Here is a 19,737-nt window from a genome sequence, read left to right as displayed (position 1 = left end):
CTGTCACACGTTCTTCACCATCTGTGAGCAACTACTCCCGGGTGTACTAGCACAATACTATATTGAAGGTTTAACATCATTTCGTTGTTGCGCCTGTAATGCTTCTCAGGACACCGTCAACCTCTATGCCCTAGCTGAATCGCAGACGGTTTGACAATTCTATTGCCAGCATACGCCGTACCGTCCCCATGGCGCGTTTCTCATTGTCTCATGCATCGTAGTCGGTACTGTCCCCAGAAGCAGCCGTATCCATCTGTCAACGCCATCCCAAAACTTCGGCAATGTTGAACGCCCCATGAACGTTTGTACACATGTGCCCACACCCGAGTCCCAGGTCAGCATCAGATTGTGTCCTCATCTGTAAGCGCCCGCATGAAATTCCACGCCAGTCCCGTAAACCAAGTGGGTATCATTCTCCACAAACGAGCCGAAACCGAAAGTGAGCTTAATCTTCGTCGTCAACGACGGTGATGTCAACCACGTCCGAAATCCTATTTTCCGCGGGGTCCTCAAGACAAGGAACCATCGACTTGTACACAGTTGTTCCGTTCGCGGGTCTTGGCACGAAGTACAACTGGAAAACGCCAATAATCGCAACAAATCCAGCTGCCCACCATGCCAGACCAGTGAAGCCAATGTTTGAACCCCATTCATAAAGAATCCCCGCGATAGGAGGCGCCACACATCTGCAAGCCGCGCCAGCTGAAGCAGCAAGACCATTGATGCGCCCAAGGTAGGCGGGAGAAGGGCTCGCTTGCTTGAGTAGGATTAGGAGCACGGGATAATCGAGAATCGAGAGGAAGTTTCGAATCGTGAGGCAGGTGTAGATGCCAGGGTAGAGGAGAGTCGAGGGGAGGAATGCCAGGTATGGCACAATGAAGAATGCAACTGGGTGTAACACCGTTACGAGAACAAAAACTCGCCAAGTGCCGAGGCGTTCGGCGACAAAGGGAAAAATGACAGCCTGGATGAAAAGAGCAATGACACCGTTGACCGACATGATTACTCCAACAGACTTGGTGGACAATCCTAGTCCGCCCCGGATATCAAATGGGCTGGCAGCCAAGATCGTAACATCTTTGGCGGCCTTGTCCTGGTAGAAGATGGGAAGGAGATGATCATAACACATCGAGTGGTATGTGTAGATCGACAGAGCCAGAGTGAGCATGACAATCTTTCTCGTGAGCCACTTGCCCGCGCCTTTGTCGCTGATCGACGGTTCTCGAGAGGTTCCATCTTCATTCAGTCGCCATTGCTCGTTCTTTTGAACATCGACTCCGTTAAACGTCCCGTATGAGTCCGAGTTCAGATCGACAGCGTTGTCGGCAGTCGCACCTCCCGCGCTGATGACCGGGGTCTGCTCGGTGACGCTTTGGTAGAAGCTACCCCGGCGGGCTTGTGTGCCGTTGTTCTGGAGATCTGGGTGTGTCTCCCTCAACCAGACGTAGGCGCTCACCATGCTGATGAGCATAAAGAAAGCGCATACAAGATTGGGAAGCAGATAAGGAAACCGACCGAACAACCCGTCTTTGGAGAAGTGGTCTGGGTAAGAGACTGCCGGATTTACGAGAATGCCACCAATCGCCGGCCCAATAATGGTGCCGATAGCCCAGATGAAGGGCACAACGGCATACGCCTTGGGTTCCCATTCTGGTTTGGTAGTGAGTTCTCCAACCACGGTTTGTATAACGCCTATCATTGTATCAGCCATGTTCTCTTCTGTACGCTCTTGAGACGCATACCAATGTTTCCGTTAAGCACGCCGCCAAAGACCCGTCCGACAAGAGCCATTGTGAAGCTCGTAGAGAATCCGACGATCAGGAGCGATATCATGGTTCCAAAGCAGCCCAGAAGAAGGACTGGCCTTCGGCCGATTCGGTCGGAGAGTCCTCCCCATAGCAGCGAGCAGAGTGCCTCGGAGAATGAGAAGGAGGCTATAAGAATGCCAGCCCAGAAGGAAGGATCAGGCATGCCAAATTGCTTGGTCATGATCCAGGCGTAGGGGAAAATGGCCGTGACGGCGATCGGCTCGGCGAGACGACATATTGCTGGCAAGTGGTCAGTCACCAAACGGTATGCGTGAGCGTGGTAATGGGGAGATTGAACTCACCGATTATGAGGAATTGTCCCGTGGGAAAGGAGTCGTCCGTGGAAGAAGAGCGATTCTTTGACCGTGTAAGTCTCATCTTTTTGAGCAAGCCCGATCTCTTACGACCAGTCCTCCTCACTGCAGTTTCCGGTTTGGATTCTCAGCCCTAGTCAGTCAATGCAAGGCGATAGACGGAACGACGACGGCGAGAGTGTAAGCTGGACAGACGCAAATGCTCGCACGGCAAAGAATCGGTATGAACGACTCAAGTTGGATGACGGCTTCAACAGATAGTAGAAAGGTACGGAGTAGAGTGGTGTGATAGATCTAAAGTGAAATGAAAGTGAACGGTTTCAGAACAGAACGGCTGCGCAGTTCGGGTACACGATGGTGAAGTGGAGGCGTTGAAAAATTGGCAGTCATCCAGCCAACCCGCGTCGGAAGACCGATCCGCATTCAATGGGTGCGGCCGACTTCAGGAAACCAGCGCAAGTGGAAAGGATATACATGTGGAACTGCAATCGAGATTCACACAGATGCCATTTCCTGCTTCTCCCTTCGTGGGTAATGTTTCCTTGGTCACGGCTAACTGTGAGGGCAGTGGCGTTAAGGGACTCGGGCGGCATGTGTGCGGTGTGAAAGTCAAATGCAGGCTTCCTCACCGCTTGTGGTGCCGGGCGGTGAACAGCATCACCGAGTGTCATTGGCCATATCAGACAAGCCCGGCGGAGATGACGGGCTTTCGGAGGTCGACGCATATCTCTGATTTGCTGGAAATCGATACATGGCTCGCTTGGTATGCTGTTCACTGGGATGAGGAAGCTGGTTTAGGACTGTGGTACGGAGTATTCATTACGGAATGACCAAAAGGAACGACTAGCCCTAATTGCTTCCCACCTAACATGATCGCCGCGGTCGAGGCTCGTCCAGAAGCAGGTACAGAAGCAAGTGCTGCATAAAAGACCCTTAGACGTGCCTGTTGTGCTTGGGTCATGGGATATTGATCTGCTGCGCGAGACGACTGAGAGTGATCCCAAGCACGGATGGGACAGCTGGCCGCTGCGGCAAAAGCAAGAAATCTAGCAGTGCGTCATGCTCTTGCTGACAGCTCGCCATCTTGAATATCAAGTGGAAAGACGGACGTTCATGGATGGATGTGAGCAGGTCAGGGTCTCATTGTACGATGTGGGTGAATCTGCCGAAAGATGGTAAATCGGCATGTTTTGGCAACAGCGTGGAAGACGTCAGAGGGACCTGCGTCTGGGCACACTGGGGAGCATTCGATACTGCTGGCAGAAAGAGCCATTCTCTATGGCCAGACCCCCTCCCGCGCTCCCCTAGCACAAGCCAGCCGAGAGCCGGTACGGGGCAGCTATACCCCCGACTGCCTAGCTTATCGGCTGCTGAAAGCCTTCCGCGGTGGTCCCCAGCCTCTTCGTCCTCGCCCTGGTGTCCCATGTCACCTTCCAGAGCCAATCTTGTAAAGGACTTACGGAGTACGGAGTACTCGTACGCTCACAGTGTCCTATGCCATTGCCATGAGGGCATACTTCCAGCCTTTGTCACGTCGGAACGGGGAGGCAGTGGATGGAGAAATGAGCACTTGTCAGAGGTTCCGATTGCCAAATGAAATGGACAAGGTCGAGAGTCTCAAAGTGTACCGGAACCAGACGGAGAGCCAAATCGTTTACTGACACTGGCGACAATTTCCCTGGAACAGAGGATTCTATAGACGGCCTGTATATCAGGTTTTTGTAGCCTTTTCTTCCGTCATGGTCGCTTCGGTGGATGTCTCAGGTTTTTCGCGCAAACCGAGCTCAACCTCACCTCTGAGCACCTTGATAAGCGACAGAGCTCGGTCCTGCCCTGCTGAGGTACTTTTGCCCAAGTCATAGACGACGTTGACCAGAGCCAGCGAGGCCACGAAAACCCACACATCTCCGCCTCTGATACCCTTCCACCATCGATGCTTAATACCAACCTTCCACAATGAATCGACGCTCATCCTCGCAGCATATAAAGAATTGGCATGTCCGGCTTCTGTGCGATCAAACAGCTGGAATAGTCCTCCCAACAGCCCGCCCAAGAAGAATCGGAACTTCGGCAGGAAGGCACGGGGTAAGATGTTCTGGAACAGACATATCGTGCCCCAGGATGCACCGATGGAGCCCGCCACCGCAATCGTCGACCTCAAAATGGATTCTGACAGACGATTCAAGCTGGCCATTGGCGCTTCGAGAACTTTCTTGAATCGCAATAATGCAAGTGCTCCATAGTATTTGGTGAAGAACTTCGCAATCTCTGGAAAGGACAATAGCATTTGCCGCAGGTAGGCCAGGAAGCAGGACGGATCTGACGGGTGAAGTAGAGCGCACGATAAGTTCTGAATGCCTGGATGTGCTCGTGAGGTGATGGGCGAGATGATAGGGTCAATGCTTGCCGGTAGGGTGTTGGCCATCTTGGGATGCAGGATTGGCGAGACGAAGGGTGGCCACCTCAGACGTGCCATCTGTGCTAGAGCATCTACAATGCTATCGGGCGTCGGCCAGGTCACCCTGACGGAGAGATTCGGTGGTGGACGCTGGATATACTCTGGCGTATACCCAATGACGAAAGATCTGTATGCCTCGGGGAAGCAGTCGCGATCGAAGACCAGGGCATGCAGCAGTTGACCTTGTGCGAGAGCGAACAAGATCCAGCTTCCCACCCAAGACGGCTTGCTTTGGATGAGCTTCGTGTGTTCAATAGCGGCGTATCCAATCTCCAAAGCGCGGCAACCCACGTAGATTGTTATCGTCATTCTGAGTTGGTCGGCTGGACAGATTCCCAGCGCAAGCCCGGACAGACTGGCTCCAATTGCCGGTGCAATGCGGGAAGTGAGGACGGCGTATATCCTCGGATACCGTTCTTTGATGCTGCGGACTTTTTCATGTAAAAGTTGCAGTCTCAGTCGGACGAAGATGCGATAGAGTGTTGCGTGGAAGAAGAGCAGAGATGACAATGATAGTGCCATCCTTAAATGGGATGCGACAAGCGGTTTTCGAGACCGAGTTGCCGTTTGAGATCTTCGTGTTGCAAGACGGTCGAGGACCGCTCCAACTGTCCTAAGGGTTCCATATGTGACCACGAACACCCGCGATGCTGAGCGGAATGCTGCAGCCTTGTGGTCGTCGTACTGGATCTCTGAGCTTAATTCGCCATCGTGAAGCTTGCTCCGCTTGGTAGTGGTACCAGGCTGAGCGGACAGGCTTTTTGAGATCAGCCTCCGAATCAATGCGTACTCCCTCTCGTTCACGATCAAGCGGATGGGAAGCTGATCGATCGTCATACTGGGCTTCTGTCTCTTTGAGCGACTCTCATCGACTGCAGGTGGCACACACTCTAATGGCGATGCAAGCTCGTCAGAACCTTCCGTCAATTTCAAGAGACCATCGCACACCGCCTTCTGCTTTCTTCAAACTCACGACGCGATGGAAATTGAACAAATCTCCTGTGCGGTCGATGACAACAACCACCAACCCTGTGTAGATGTGTTGTTCAGGTGAGAAGCCTCGGCTTGATCGAAGCAGGTGGCACGTGAAAGAGCACTCCTGGCCCAATTGCTCCACCCGCGGGTTCTACATCTGACCATATCTACTTCCAGGTGCATTATCGGACACCCCTCGACTACTCAGTACAGTCCAGCCTCAACACCACTCCTCCGAAACTAGAAAGCCGTCACGAGGCTTGTGCCCGCCTCATCCAAACGACCATGCATCTGTTCACAATCCTTCCGGCCGTCCTCACGCTCCTTCTGACTCTGATCGGTCCATCCACATGCGCGAAGTCAACAGCTACATCCTTCTGCAAGTGCATCTGCTTCAATAACAGCACCATAATCGCGCTCAACCCCCCTCCCTCCAGCACAAGCGCCGCCTCACTACACAACCTCGACATCCGCTCGCCCCATCCTTCGCCAGACGGCGATCCCTCCGACTCGGGCGGAGACTCTAAAAGACCACACCGCAAACTCACTTGCGCAGACTGCACCCGCGCTTTCTGCCTGGATTACAACCTACCCATATGCAAGAATGCAAGGGATGAGGATGTTTTCACGACATGTTTCCGTGCGTCTGACCCTGGCCTCTCTTTCTACGGTGCAAAATCACTGATGGTGTTGGCATAGAGCGCGATTCCATCAAAGATGAGACCGTGGTCGTGATATTCATCTTCGCCACGGCGGGACTCCTGGCTTGGGCCGCCGTGAAACCGTGGGTTGATCGATTGCGAGACCGGCATACCTTTGTGCCGCTGGGACGCCATGATCGAGGACAGACTCACGGCGTTGCGGCCGGGTCGGCCAAAATCTCGCGGCGCGCGGGGTTTGGCGGTCGTGCAGGAGGCCCAAGTGCAAGGAGCAGAGGAGCGCAGGATGAGGCAGGACCTTTTCACGTCGGTTCTTACGATGAAGACATGCATGCTGATCAAGACGCCGTCGATATAGTCTCGGGCACGCCGTCAGGCTCAAACTCGGGACCGACATTTCGCTCTTGAGAGCGATCATAAATGGACTGAGACTCGACATGATCTTCACCTTTCGCTCGCCGTTGCATTAACGTGGAATAGCCAGCTCCCAGGTATCCTCTTCTCAGGTTGTGTCTCATCCAAGCGGCCGCCTAGCTCAAGAAACTCCCACGGTCGTACACATTTTCTAACCACCCCAATTATTGCCGAACCAGCCATTTTGAGAGATCCCCCTTGCTATGCTCGAACAACAGATCATAGGTACACACATGAACGAGCCCGCCCGCTGTAACGCTATCATAGCCCATGTTCCATGCATTTTTGGTTTTCTCATTACGTCCTCACTTTTGCCTCATTTTCTGCCCATTTGGATGAAACCAAGAAACCTACACGGTCGCGGTGAAGCACGTTGGTTTCCAGGATCAGCTCTTTGATGCCGACCGGTTCCCACGCTGCCGAATTCGCCATGCGTTCTTTGTTGGGGACGCGGGAGTCGTGGATTCTCTGGCGGCGGAGTTCGCGTTCGGTGACCACATCAACCATGAGTTTGGTGGTTGCAGCATCTCGGATGGTGGGTGCTTGGATAAAGTTGTTGAACGCGAAGAGATTTTCGAAATCGACATTCAGCAAAATGTTCGAGGCGACGGTGTCTTTGAAATTGGATCCGGTAGGGAGGATCTCAGACTGTGGCGAAGATGGTGACATATCCGCAGATGATGGCATGGAGCCAAACACCATAGAGGCTAGTGCTGGGTTGTGCTTAGGACGACCGTCTTCAACTTGGGGGAGACGTGAAGGGACTAGGGTGTGGTTCAAGGCAGTGACCAGCTTGAAATTCTTGATGTCGATATGATTGGCCAAGAACTGAAGGATCTGCTTAACAATGGAGCTGCTGGCAACGATGTAATCGGAGCCGGTCATGGCCTTGCCGTGGGACGAGGAAGGCGAGCTGGCAAGCTCCATTGCATACTTGTAAGTGATCTCAAGAATATCCCAGTCCAGGTAGTTGTTCAGAAGTCGTTCTGCACAGATAGAGACTGGCTCAAGACCAAGTTCGATACCAGAAACCCAATATGACAGGAGATAGTCGAGGTTGTGGACTCTGATAGACTGGTAGTCTCCGCCAGGGTGCGGTTGGGCAAAAAAGTCCTTTCCCAGAACTGTGTCAGAGTAGAGGAAACGTAACGCCGCCTCAAAGGCATGTGGCATGACATAGCGAGCTGGATAAAGGGTTAAAACGTTGCTGCCATAATTGTGATTAGCTTGTTGTTGACGGGTCACCAGCCTTCGTAGACGTAGGCTGCGGAAGAGAATGACTGAGTGCGCGTAGCTGACAAAAGGCTGCGCGTTGCTCGGGTTGATCTGGATGAGGATGTCGACACCTTCTTTCGTCGCGTTGAGCAGAAGCAAATGCTCTTGAAGTGAGGGAAGAGCGTTAAATGACCGTGACACGGTCGCAGGCTGAACAAACGCAGTGGTTGCTGATTGATGGTAACCATTCATTCCTCGTTCGCGAATGGCCTCCGCAGTAGAATCAGCTCGCGCGCTCTCGTCAGTACGATTGAGCGGCTCATCATGGTTGGGCAGTTCCTGCTGTGGTGGAAAGACCTCATTCTCTGTCGGCGTGGAGCCTGATGAGCCGGTTCCATTCACATAGAGAGGTGTAGAGGGAGATTTGTCGGTCTTTTCGGAGGGTTGAGGACCAGAGGGGACTGCTGGCTCTTCATCGCGAGCGTCTTCGACTGGACCATTGGTAGGATCTGGAAAGTGGCCGTTCGTTTCGACGCTGTTTTCTTGTTCTCCCTCTGGCTCTTGGACAGAAATTTGACCGCTGTCATCTGCTGTGTGATTGTTTGCTGCTTCGGCCACTGGTCCATGTCCGACATTAGTCTCGACATCCTGACTAGTCAAGGTATTATCCACCTCTTTTTCTTCTACAACAGGACTTTCAGAGTAAGTTGCAAGTTCCTCAGGTGGAGCGCTGCGCGGGGTGACTGGTTGTGATTTTCCTGCAATACGTCAGCCAAATCGCAGGATCAGACCTGGTGTACCAACCTGCGACGGGAGGACTTTCTTTCCGCTGAGAACTCGTGTCTTCATGCACCTCAGTACTAGGACCCTCCGCAACAGACTGCGTCTCTGTATCAGGGACTCCACCATTGACATGGGTTGGGGGTGTGGGCTCTGAGTCAACCACCTCAGACCCGGGGTCAGGCTGAACTGCGACAGGTTTACCCTTTCGAGGCCTCGACCCCAGGGCCAGTGGTAACGCGGGCTGCACCATGCGAGTGTGCGTCTTCGACTGTTTGTTATTGACCGAACTAGAGGCCATGTTGGGGGGGAAATGACGGTCCGAATGACGGGCTCCCAGAGCCGACCATGGAGAAGATCGTGAGCGAGCTCGGCCAAGAATTCGAGAAATATGAGGCAATAAGGAAGATCGGTTGGAGACAGTGCTGGATGTTCTGGAAGCTGGTTAGCGTAGGCCGCAGCAAGCTACAAACCCGACGGTGGACGAGGACGATGGTGTTGTCTGTCTGAATTCAAAGCCTCGGAGGGGCAGTTCATGCTGCACTTTGCGACCAGCTGGGGACGACAGAAAAACTACTCCGCACTCTGGTTGCTCTTCGATCATGCAATGTTGGTGGATTGGGTTAGGCCAAGCCCATCCATATCCGGTATAGCGGAACAGGGCCACTTTGTTCAGTGGCAGATCAGGCAGGTAGGCAGATTCAGAGTCTATCAGAGCCACTCCTGTCTCAGGAAGAAGAAGCAGTCTCGTGCAGTATACATGAAGGCAGAACATCTCGAATGGCAAGTGGACTTACTTACGCAAATGGACGAAACAACAGCAAGATCACTTCAACGCTTAAGACGAACAACGTCACTCGTGGTTTACACAGAAGCTGCTGGGCATTGAAAGAAACTGGCCTCTAATGACCAGGCATTTGAGTAGTCCGTCCTGACGACATTACGAGCCCACAAGAGTGACGCTGCATGCATGCCTCTACGGTTGTACCGAACCTAGAAGAACTGGCTTTGTCTGGCTTCGACGACATGAACGCAATGGGGCCACGACTGTCGTTTTGTAGTGACAACAGGTACCTCTCAGATTGACGAGAGTTCTTGGCATATCAAAACGGCTCCTCCCGCTCTGAGGCCTGGGGACGAAGGCAGCAGCTTGTTGATTTCGTACTCTTATTACGCCTCTGCTTTCTTCGTACAGAGCTGGGCTGATGATGTCGAGCCAGTCTTTTCTGGGGGCTGGACTCTTGAAGTTTTGAGTGGGAAGTTCCGTGGACAGGTCTGATCAGACGGCTTTCTTTGTGATTCCGACCATCATTTAAACTTCAAGTTTCACTTGCATTCAATGGATGTGTTTGATGTTCAAAACATAGATAGGGTGTAAGTTCTCGAGCTGAAAAGGCTCACACCCAGCAGCAGTCGCAGCTACACGCGCTCGTGCATCCTCCCTTCCACATGGGCGCGGCTACAGGCCCATCGTGGCAGCACCAGGCGATCATTCGAAGGGAAAAGTACTCAGGGCAGAAAACGGTGCTTATGACTACTCATGCCACCAGGTGCTATCCATCGCCAGGGACGTTTTACCACGATCCGCCGGATGCTCGTCGGCTGGTAATCACGTATCCCTGGATGACCATACTTGAACACGGCGAGTGGAAAGGCAAGATCTTGACGCAGGCATTTCATACCATCATTAAAACATCGAACAGTTATGTAGCTGAAGCTTGGGATTTGTACGGTGCAGACACGCAATATGCACCGGGGATGGGAGTACCGTGTCCTTGTATTGTACGGCGTAGTCCGTGCTTCGACACAGTATCTGGTGGTCCCTCGCTTCTTTTGGCGAGTGAGCCATGTGGCAGAAGCGCGAGACTACCCGCAGGGTTTATCGAAATCCAAGTAAGTACTGTGGTAATTAGAGCACTGCTGCATATCATCGCTCAGATACCTCGGTCCTTTGTGGCGAATGTGGCGATGATCGTCCGACATCCTTCTCGTGTCTGTGGCATGGGTGGACGAGTGTACCCCAGAGCGCGTCATGATTCCAGGACGAGCACCCCGAGATTGATTCCTCCGTTTGCGCCGGAGGTTTCACTGCCAAAGCCGGTCCCTCGTATGACGTGAGAGAACAATCTGATGGCAAATTAAGCGGCGTCAGGCCCGAAGCTGGAGGCGGGGCTCTAGAAGTTAAGCCAGACACGCTAACCAAAGCACATGCCGGACGGTGGTAGAAGGCGCATTTGGGGCATGAAAGCTGTCCAAGACGCGTGTCGCGTCGTTGGGAAATCATTGTTTACACCATGCGTGAACGGTGAACCGGTCCCGGAAGTCTAAAGGAGATTTGGACGGTCGCATCTGGGGCAGAAAGCGGCAGCGAAAATCGAATCTGGTCGCGAGGGAAAACTATACAACAGCGCACCGTGCAAAGAAAGATATAGTGCTGTGTGCACAGGCTATCGCAGACATCAAGCAATACTACTGTGCACGAGTTCTGTGTATCCAACAAGCACAGCAGCTTGCGCGGAAGTGCTCTGGCGCTTTACATGGAAGAATTCAAGCCTCATCATAAATCCATTGGCGCCTGTGGATCGTAAAATAGCCCAAAAATAAAGCCCGAATCAGAAAAACCAACCAATCGACTTTGGAAGAAGGGAAGGAATCGACAGCAAACAGCGCCATCAGCCTGAACCTTCGCAAGGACTTTGATCTGTTCTTCGGTGAAGGTGGAGTGAACAATCTCCTCGTTAAGGGGCTTAAAGGTTGAGCCCTGCGACTGATTGGATCTTTGGAAAAAGTCCTATTGACCTTCGGAGCACACTAAGGTTCTTCCCGGACGCCGGCAGCGCCACCGAAGTTAACCTCCCGAAGCCCACGATTGTGGGTCGGCGGCTGCTCGAGAGTTTCAGATCAACAGTCCAATCGCTGCACGCACCCGCTGGGCGGCTCTCACACCGAAAAGGATGCTTGGGTGGTCCGGTGAGCCGGCCACGTTCCACCGTTGTCCTGTCCCAGTAACTCTCAGCACAGAAGTGCTCAGCACTGGGAACAGAAGAACAGGCACGCGATCTACAGGAGAGAGAGGGACATGGGATTCACTGCTACACATTCGGCGGATTATCCGTCTGCGAACAGAGACTGTCATTTGTGCTCTCTCCTATTTCTCAGGGCTGTTACAGGACTCCCTGAATACTCGAAGCCGCTTGAGGCCGTCAGTCACTTGCTCTTGATGCTTTGCTGCATATGTCAGAACCCGACATGGAACGATAGCATGGATTTGCTTGCTTCGGACGGTCAAACGGCTGCTCGTGGACTTGGAGCGTAGAGTTGACTGTCCCTGCATGCATCTGCTGGAAACCTCAGGGCGTGCTTGGTGGCCCAATCGGGCGTATGTCACATCAGTCTGTGACACGCTAAGTGAAAGATCCACGGCCTCATCTCAATTTTTCGCGAGTTCCATGGCACCAGAAGCCTCTCCTTTCTCCTGTCGACTCCTCGTTGCCCATGTTTTCTGGCCTATGCGACCGGCGTCCCATTCCCACTGCCGCTTCCGCATCCGCTGGCTCGGGTTGCAGCCTCAATCTCACCTGCGACATCCTTCCACCCACGCTCATCAGCCTTGAAATCGTGCGTTACTGCCTCTTGATTGCTCTGACAACCGTGTCACCAGCACAGCGGATCGTCCCTCGAGTCACTTTGCTCGCATGCTCCTTTTCTCAATCGCCATCCGCTTGTGCCACTGTTCAAACATCTCAGTATCGACATGGAGCCATATTAATGTTGGCGTTCGTTTCCGTTTTCCCATGTGAAGCTTGACACCTGCCACTGCCCTCCGAAGAAACCACTTTTCATCCTTTTCACTTCCCCTGTCTGGAAAAGCCACGTTACTGATCCGCGACACGGGGCGTTTGATTAGCTTGGCCCTCGTTACCGTGCTAGGCTAGATCGTTCAGCGTTTTCCACTTGAATCTTCCGCTTCCTCAAACGGCTGTCACGGTGGGCCAGCTGGAGCCCTGGTACCTGGCTCTAACCCATCGTGGACTCAGAGCCAAACAACACCCTCGTCTGCCTCGTCCAGGCTGCTCAGGCTGTGAATTCGGCATCTTGTCAGCGTCGCAATCCCGTCCCCCTACCCAGTACCCGGTACACTGCACGCGTCGCTCCTTGTTCGCGACCAGGGTCGCAACTTCCATCATCAATCCTTGACCTGGACCTGCTCCACCGTCAAGCGTCCGAAGTATCACAGGGCACATTCGCCTTTCCCTTGTGTCCCAGCACTTCTCCAGCTGGTGGCTAGGCGAGCACTTCCGTTCTGCTCTCGGTGCTGTTTCTGCTCCAACACTCGTTGTTCTTGTCGGCTGGTCCAGCGGTTGCTTCCTTCTTCGACACTTAGCCACGCGCACACCACCAAAACGTCGTCGCCCAAGCTTCAGATCGTCACTCTCGACGCAGGATATCCGTCGGCTAGAGAACGACGTTTGCCGGAGAACGACCTGACTGACAGCTCTGACTACGGATAACACCCTGCATCATCTCTTGACGCTCATCCTTGTCCATCTGCCGGTGGAAGGGGCACGAAGTCCATGCCGACTTCGATACTTCAACTGCGACACGCTTCTCACGACTTATAGTGATGGACTGTTGACCAAGTTCCTTTGCTCTGGCCTCACCACCGCCACTCTCTTCCTCCTGCGACACGGAGACGACGCTCATTTCGTGGTTCAACATTGCACATACACTTCGAACGCCACCTAAGTTATCACCAATCAGACACATCCTATCTTGACTGACATCCGTTCCGCAATCGATATTGGGAACTGTACTCCAAGAGGGGGAGACCGGACAATCAGCAGTTCACTGTCATTGACGACCACATCGGCCTTCCTCAACGTTTGAACGCCCCCAGACAGTGGGATCTCTGTCCCTCGAAGGGGCAAGAGGCGCTTCGGTTGACTGGCTCAACCCCAGAGTCTGAGCGAACACGCTGACTCTCAAACCGGTTTCACACTCTCTGGCCTGGTTGTCTACGATATTTCTTTCAAATGGACTGATTATATTCAGTACCCTTTCAAAGTCACTCATTTCCTCTGTACGACCTAGCCTCACGGTTCCCTTTCAGCCATACCGTCAACTGACGATCCTTTCAGGTCACTGACTACATACGCTCTTTACATTTGACAAGCCACAGCCGTTCAGGATGAACGTCTTCAAGAAGAAAGGCAAGGCCAAGGATGATACCTATTTCATCCCTTCGGCGGCCTCATCGGACCCGGCCTTGCCGGCGAAACTGTCTCGCAGTCTCAAACGGAAGCAGAAGAATGTGGTTGAACCCATGCCACAAATTGACCTCGCTACTGCGCTCCCAGATACAAATGACTTCCGCACGAGTTTGCTTATGCCGGGCCTGTACGCACGATTCAGTATGCTCCGCGAGCAGGACGACCCTAATACCAAGGTGGGGAAGGCAAGCGATGACAGTGTACTCTTCCCGAAAAGAGCATCTCGCCTGAACCTATTTGCACACAACCCATTGACAGACATCGCCGAGACCGAATCCATCCGAATGACTTTTAAGGCCCCATTCGCCGACGATGACCGATCTTATGCTGTCTCAGAAGGCGGGGGTTATGCTAGCGACGATGCTGGTGCCGTCCTCTCCCGACCAAGGCCAACAGAGGGCAACATTCTTTTTGGTGGTCGGCAAAAGATGTATCGAGTACCTGCCACAAGTGCATCAGGCTCAACAGGGGACTCGACAGAAGACCCCGTTTCCACTCCTGCTCCCTTGACGTCGTCGAAGCATGTCTACCAGAGCGATGTGGTTTTGTCTCCATATCAGCAGATGCGCATGAAAGCTAAGGAGGAGCAAGACCGTGACGAGTCTCGTGAGAGACCCACCAGCGCGGAACACGACCGTAGCAGCGTCATCAACACGCCGTCGACTGGTTTCAGTAAAAGCAGAGGGACCACGTCGTCGACGGCGTCGGGTCCTTCCAACAGGCGCATTTCAACAGCTGCTACCTCAGTGGTGTCTGACGGCTCTCACCCCCGACAGAGTAACACAGGTGCTGGTTTCAACGCCAAAATGCATGGCTCGGAGTATGGCAGTGAGGAGAGCTTGCTGAGACGGAACCTCTCCTCTGAATCTCGGAGAGCATTTCCCGGCACCGACAATCAAGAACAGCCTCCTCTTCCATTGTCTCCAATCAACAGCCGGCAGCTTCCGCAAACAGGAAATGTCACCAATCTGTCAGACAAGTATAGCCGCGGAGCCTCTCCATTCTCCACCGGCATTCCAAGGGCAAATAGTCCCACGCCCGCCATCCAATCACAGGCACTGGCGTCTCTTGACTTCGGTCTCAAGAACTCTATCAACCACTCGCGCAAATATCAGACGGCCTCACCAACCAATGATGAGGAGGAGGGCGACGTATACAACCGCAGTTTGCAGCCCAATGACCGTGGCAAAGCGACGGCGATGGGACTGTTTAACCGACCACAGCAACAATTTGACGAGCATAAGTTTGAGGAGAGGCAGCTGCAAATGCACAGTGGCCGAGGTTCACCACCCACGTCCGATGGCCCAGATTATGGTGGCATCAGAGAGCGGCAGAACGAGCCTGGTCGACCGGTCCTTTCAAGCATCCCACCGTCGCCTTTCCAAAAAGGTTTTCCTCGAGGCCGGGAATCCAGCAGTACTTCTATCGCAGGTCGCTCGAGAGCACAATCGAATGCCTCTTCTGTCCAATCAGCCCAAGTTCAAGCACATGCTGAAGCACTGATCAAACGTCAAAACCAGGAGTTCTCTACGTTGCAATCGCAACGGCAAGCTGCAGAGCCAAGTGTACGCGCCGCACCGATGCAGGTCCCCAGTTCTCTGATGGGGCAGCCGGCAGCATCCAGGGGAACATTTTTCGACACCTTTGACGGCAGTGACGATGACGCAGACAGCCCAATGCTGGGGAGATATGAGCCAGCACCGCGACTGGCCCCAATGGAAGTTCATCCGGCGCTTCGCGATGGCTCGCATCATGTCGATGTCAGAGAGCAGCCCGCACCTCTTTCCGATCCAACTCGACCCCATTCGGATGTTTCAGCTGGCACTTCGTCTCCTTCCGTGATCCAGGATACTCCAGACACCTCGGACTCTCTGCATCGTCGATCTCAGGACGAGGTCAAAGACTCCCCCACCTTGGGGCCGACAGCTGGATTGGGTCTGAGCGGTTTGATCAGAACTCATTTAAGGCACGATAGCGATAGGTCGTCTGTTCTTCCGCCGTCGCCTGCATTCCCACCTTATCAGTCCGGCTTCTCTTCCAGTCCATTCCGTGAGCGGGAATCATCGAGCGGCTTGGGTCAGAATGAGAGCTACCGAGTCTATGCCCGCGAGCGAGAGCCATCTTTTGGCTCTACACAGCATGACAATTACCCTACCTCTCTTCGTGATCGCGAGCCCTCGGTCGCCTCGACTGCTCGCACAGTCAATCCCCCCGAGAGCACACACAGTGATCCCTGGGAATTTGACAATGCTCATCGTACCCAACAGAGTCATGTGGCACCTGTTCAGAATGATGCTATCCCATCTATGTCTCAAAAGGCACAGCAAATACTCGGTCAGGCAATTTCTCATAAGATGCAAGCCACGAGCAAGGCCCAGCAGCTTCTGGGGGACGATGCGCCCAGTATGATGGACAACCATCCTGCAAGCCGGGGATGGCAACATGATGTGCTCTCTCATCACCGCGGAGAAAGCACCGAGACACAGAAAGAGTTCGGCAATGAGCTAGCTGAGCGAGCGAGAAGAATTCAAGAAGGGTTGAGAGGAGTTGCGGAGGCAGGGAAGCGTTCTCAGAGTCAAGATCGCCATAATCCTGCGACGCAAGCTTTGCACGCGCTCCGCCACAAGACCAGCAAAACGGGTCTTACTTCTCGCAGCAACGAGCCCCTGCCAAAAGCCATGAAAATGCTTGGGATTGGTGGGGGCCCTAAGGCTGAGCCTGTCTCCCGGTCCACATATACAGGCGCCAGACTCGATTACGATTTCGACCATGGATATGATGGTCATGGCGACCGGCCTCCAAGACCTAGACCTGCTGAATTTGAGCCACCCAATGGGCGACGAACACCAGGGTTTGCCAGGCCAGAACCTCATCCTCACTACTCCAACGAAGAACATGAGCGATCATATCAACTGCGGTCAGCGACACCAAACTCTGGAAGGCCAAGGCGCGATCGAGCTGATTCCGAGGCCGCCGAGAGATCAAGAAGCCGCCCCGGTCAAGGGCGGTACAGAGACGATCCGCCATATTCGCCGGCAGAATATGGTAGACCCGGCCAACCTCACGCAGCAGGATATCGCGAGCAGCACCGTACTTTTGCCCAAGGCGACGGCCCGAATGGCTATGCTGGCCCTCACCCTTCACGTGGTCCCCACCGTGGCCCTCCCCCAGTAGATCCGCGCACCTACGAGAGGTCGGCTTCAGCAATGTCGAATCGACGACCAAGTGGAACCGGCCCTCGACCAACCAACTATTTCGATCTTCGTGCTCCAACCCCGACTATGGGTGGCACTCCCCAGCTTGGGAATGGTGCCATACCTCCAATGGGCGCACCCCGGCCATCGCCTCGCCCTCCTTTCCCACATTCACCAATCAGTCCATTCGCACTTCATGCCGGAATGTCCCCTGTTCTTTCTGGCCCTTCCTCTACTGTACCATCTGCTTTACCCTCTCCATCTGGTCCTCTTCCTCAGCCACCGCCATCTGGTCGCTTTACACCTGCTGAAGGCCGCTCCACTCCTATAGGCAGTCGCAAGAAGTCAGTCACTAAGGGCATGATCTCCGAGCCCACCTTTATCTCCTCTACTTCGTCAGTTCCGTTGGTCGGCTTGCCGAGCAATCCGCGACCAGGCCAAATTGCAAGCCCACCAATTCCGACCATGAATCCCCGTCGACGTGGAAACACCACGACCGAAAAATCAGACGGAGCTGCGAGTCCCGGGATGCACGCTTCACCGATGACCTCGATGCCCGAATCTCCGAATCGTGGGACCATGGGTTTCCCTGGCTCCCAACCTTCCTACATTGAACACCAGCATTTGCAGCAGAAGGCTCAACCACGTCCACGCAATCGACTTAGGAAGATCAGCAGTGAGGGTGGTAGCATGGCTGCTCGTGCCCGGAACCAAGCTATGCTGTCCGAGTTTGGTCATGAGAGGCTTCGAAGCCCGGCTGTGCCTGTTTTCCCGAACCGAAGTACAACCTCTTTGAGCGTCCATCAAGATGGTGGCATGTTTTAGTTTTCGGCTTGGTCCTCAACCTCAAACCACGATTCTTGGCTGCCCTGTTCACATTCGACCCACTTCTCTTACCACCAGGCCCGTATCTTTTACCATCAGAAATAAGGGCTCTTCACAATATCTCCAACATTTGTCCGCCAACCAGCGATTTCGACTATTGGATGACTTGGGCTTTCACGGATATCTGCAACGGCTGGGCGGCACTTAGACATTTTCTTGTGTTATTCGATGACTTCGACGCTTCTCTCTTCCGGCATGCGGAACATGACTATGGGTGGCCCTACTTTGCTTTTGTGACCGAAATCTTTGCTATTCTGTGCGTCAACTGTGCGGCTTTCGAGGGTGGAACGTGCGTGGAATTTGTTTTATGCGTTGCTGGTGTTGGAATCTGCAACCGCGGCTACGCCGATATCTGGACGTGTTGTCGCGGAGTCTGCTGGGTCGTGAAAGGTCAAGGAAAGCAATATCAAAACCTGAACATACACGTGGTAGTGAGTCTCACGACTCGATGTGGTGGGACGTATAGGAATTCCACTGGGGTTAGAACGAGAGGGGGAGTGATGGTCGAAGGAGGGACTAAGCTAAAGCCTGAGAGTCCATATCTGCCGGACATGTGTAGCTTGTACCTGTACAACACTCAAATTTATATATAGTCGATGAAGTGGAATGAAGGACATACAAACACTCAACCAACATTTCCGGTACTCGGTTATCTAGAGGCGTGAGGGAGTGTTTTAATTCTGTTAGCGCGGAGGAACTGACCATGATTGGTTCGCGGTTTCAGCCGAACGAAACAGGAAGGTTGTTCCTCACATTGTGCGGTCTCTCATCTCCTGCCGAGCAGATACTCACTTGGTCGTCATGCTGGGGCTGGTTTTCTTCTACCACAGATACGAGCCGTACCTGGTGCAAGCAGTCTCTCCAAGTGGTAAACATCCAGCTAACGGGTGGGACACCACTTTTCTCAACACACACTGTCACGGCGCAGCAGCCGAGCGTCTTGAGGATGAAGTGCCGCAAACATCGATTCCACGCTCTTCAAAAAGGGCTGCTTCTCTCCCTCGATATGGCCAGGACCAAAGTGAGTCTCCAGTAGAATGACGAAATGGGCTTCTTTGATGACGTTGGCCACGCCTTCGAAAGCGCAGGAAAGACCATTGCCGGCGCTGCCACGCACGCAGGTGACACCATCAAAAATACCGCCGAATCTGCCGGAGGCGCCATGGCTGGAGCTGCGACCACGGCTAGCACTGTCATCAGTGACACGGCCAGATCAGGTGCAGACACGGTTGCGCAAGGCGTTGTTGATGGCACAGAGGCAGCCCTTGAAGCCATGGACGCGGAACGAAAGAAGCAACGCGAGCGTATGCAACAGGCTCAGCAGGAATGGTCCAGATTGGATGACGAGGCCAACGAGGCTCTCAAGGCCGCACAGGTGCAGTCGCAGGCGCAAATTGCCGCGGAGCTGAATCCAATCAAAGCTCAAGCAGACACTCTCCTTGTCCGGTTGACTGAATACATCAGTCAGATTGATGCAATTCACACTCAACTGCAAACAAGGGTCGGCCAGGAATACAACCAAGTTGTTCTCAATCTCAATACCGGACTCGAAGGCCTGACGCGGATGGCCATGATCTTGCAGGTCATTCTGTCGAAGAGATTAGCAAAGCAAAATTGGAACAAGCCGGCAATATGGATCCCAGCGACTTCCTGCTCCAGGTCACCGATGGAAGCCAAAGGGGTCTCCTGAATGCCGCCGACTCTGCGTCCGCGTTGTTGTCTTTGGTGGGAGACCTGACTGTCCAGGTTCGGGATTTGGATCAGG

At 53.6% G+C, this 19,737-nt stretch overlaps 6 protein-coding genes across 6 annotated transcripts; 3 read left to right on the top strand and 3 right to left on the bottom strand.

Annotated features, from left to right (window-relative positions):
• Positions 1-445: 445 nt before the first annotated feature.
• Positions 446-2,186, bottom strand: G647_06689 (uncharacterized protein; the record flags this gene model as incomplete). The annotated part of the gene is made up of 3 exons (XM_008731008.1): positions 446-1,692; positions 1,743-2,048; positions 2,111-2,186. 3 exons carry the CDS (start codon positions 2,184-2,186, stop codon positions 446-448), a joined length of 1,629 nt encoding a protein of 542 aa, XP_008729230.1.
• A 1,647-nt stretch (positions 2,187-3,833) lies between these two features.
• On the bottom strand, positions 3,834-5,417 carry G647_06688 (uncharacterized protein; the record flags this gene model as incomplete). The annotated part of the gene is made up of 1 exon (XM_008731007.1): positions 3,834-5,417. One exon carries the CDS (start codon positions 5,415-5,417, stop codon positions 3,834-3,836), a length of 1,584 nt encoding a protein of 527 aa, XP_008729229.1.
• Positions 5,418-5,840: 423 nt separating this feature from the next.
• On the top strand, positions 5,841-6,622 carry G647_06687 (uncharacterized protein; the record flags this gene model as incomplete). The annotated part of the gene is made up of 2 exons (XM_008731006.1): positions 5,841-6,195; positions 6,255-6,622. The coding sequence occupies 2 exons, from the start codon at positions 5,841-5,843 to the stop codon at positions 6,620-6,622; spliced, it is 723 nt and encodes a 240-aa protein (XP_008729228.1).
• Positions 6,623-6,925: 303 nt separating this feature from the next.
• G647_06686 (uncharacterized protein) lies at positions 6,926-8,924 on the bottom strand (the record flags this gene model as incomplete). The annotated part of the gene is made up of 2 exons (XM_008731005.1): positions 6,926-8,601; positions 8,648-8,924. The coding sequence occupies 2 exons, from the start codon at positions 8,922-8,924 to the stop codon at positions 6,926-6,928; spliced, it is 1,953 nt and encodes a 650-aa protein (XP_008729227.1).
• A 4,887-nt stretch (positions 8,925-13,811) lies between these two features.
• G647_06685 (uncharacterized protein) lies at positions 13,812-17,912 on the top strand (the record flags this gene model as incomplete). Its single annotated transcript, XM_008731004.1, has 1 exon — positions 13,812-17,912. One exon carries the CDS (start codon positions 13,812-13,814, stop codon positions 17,910-17,912), a length of 4,101 nt encoding a protein of 1,366 aa, XP_008729226.1.
• A 1,105-nt stretch (positions 17,913-19,017) lies between these two features.
• G647_06684 (uncharacterized protein) lies at positions 19,018-19,662 on the top strand (the record flags this gene model as incomplete). Its single annotated transcript, XM_008731003.1, has 1 exon — positions 19,018-19,662. One exon carries the CDS (start codon positions 19,018-19,020, stop codon positions 19,660-19,662), a length of 645 nt encoding a protein of 214 aa, XP_008729225.1.
• Positions 19,663-19,737: the final 75 nt, after the last annotated feature.

This window comes from Cladophialophora carrionii, assembly GCF_000365165.1.
Source record: "Cladophialophora carrionii CBS 160.54 unplaced genomic scaffold supercont1.5, whole genome shotgun sequence".
Lineage (NCBI taxonomy): Eukaryota > Fungi > Ascomycota > Eurotiomycetes > Chaetothyriales > Herpotrichiellaceae > Cladophialophora > Cladophialophora carrionii.
This window is presented reverse-complemented; position numbering and strand designations above follow the sequence as displayed.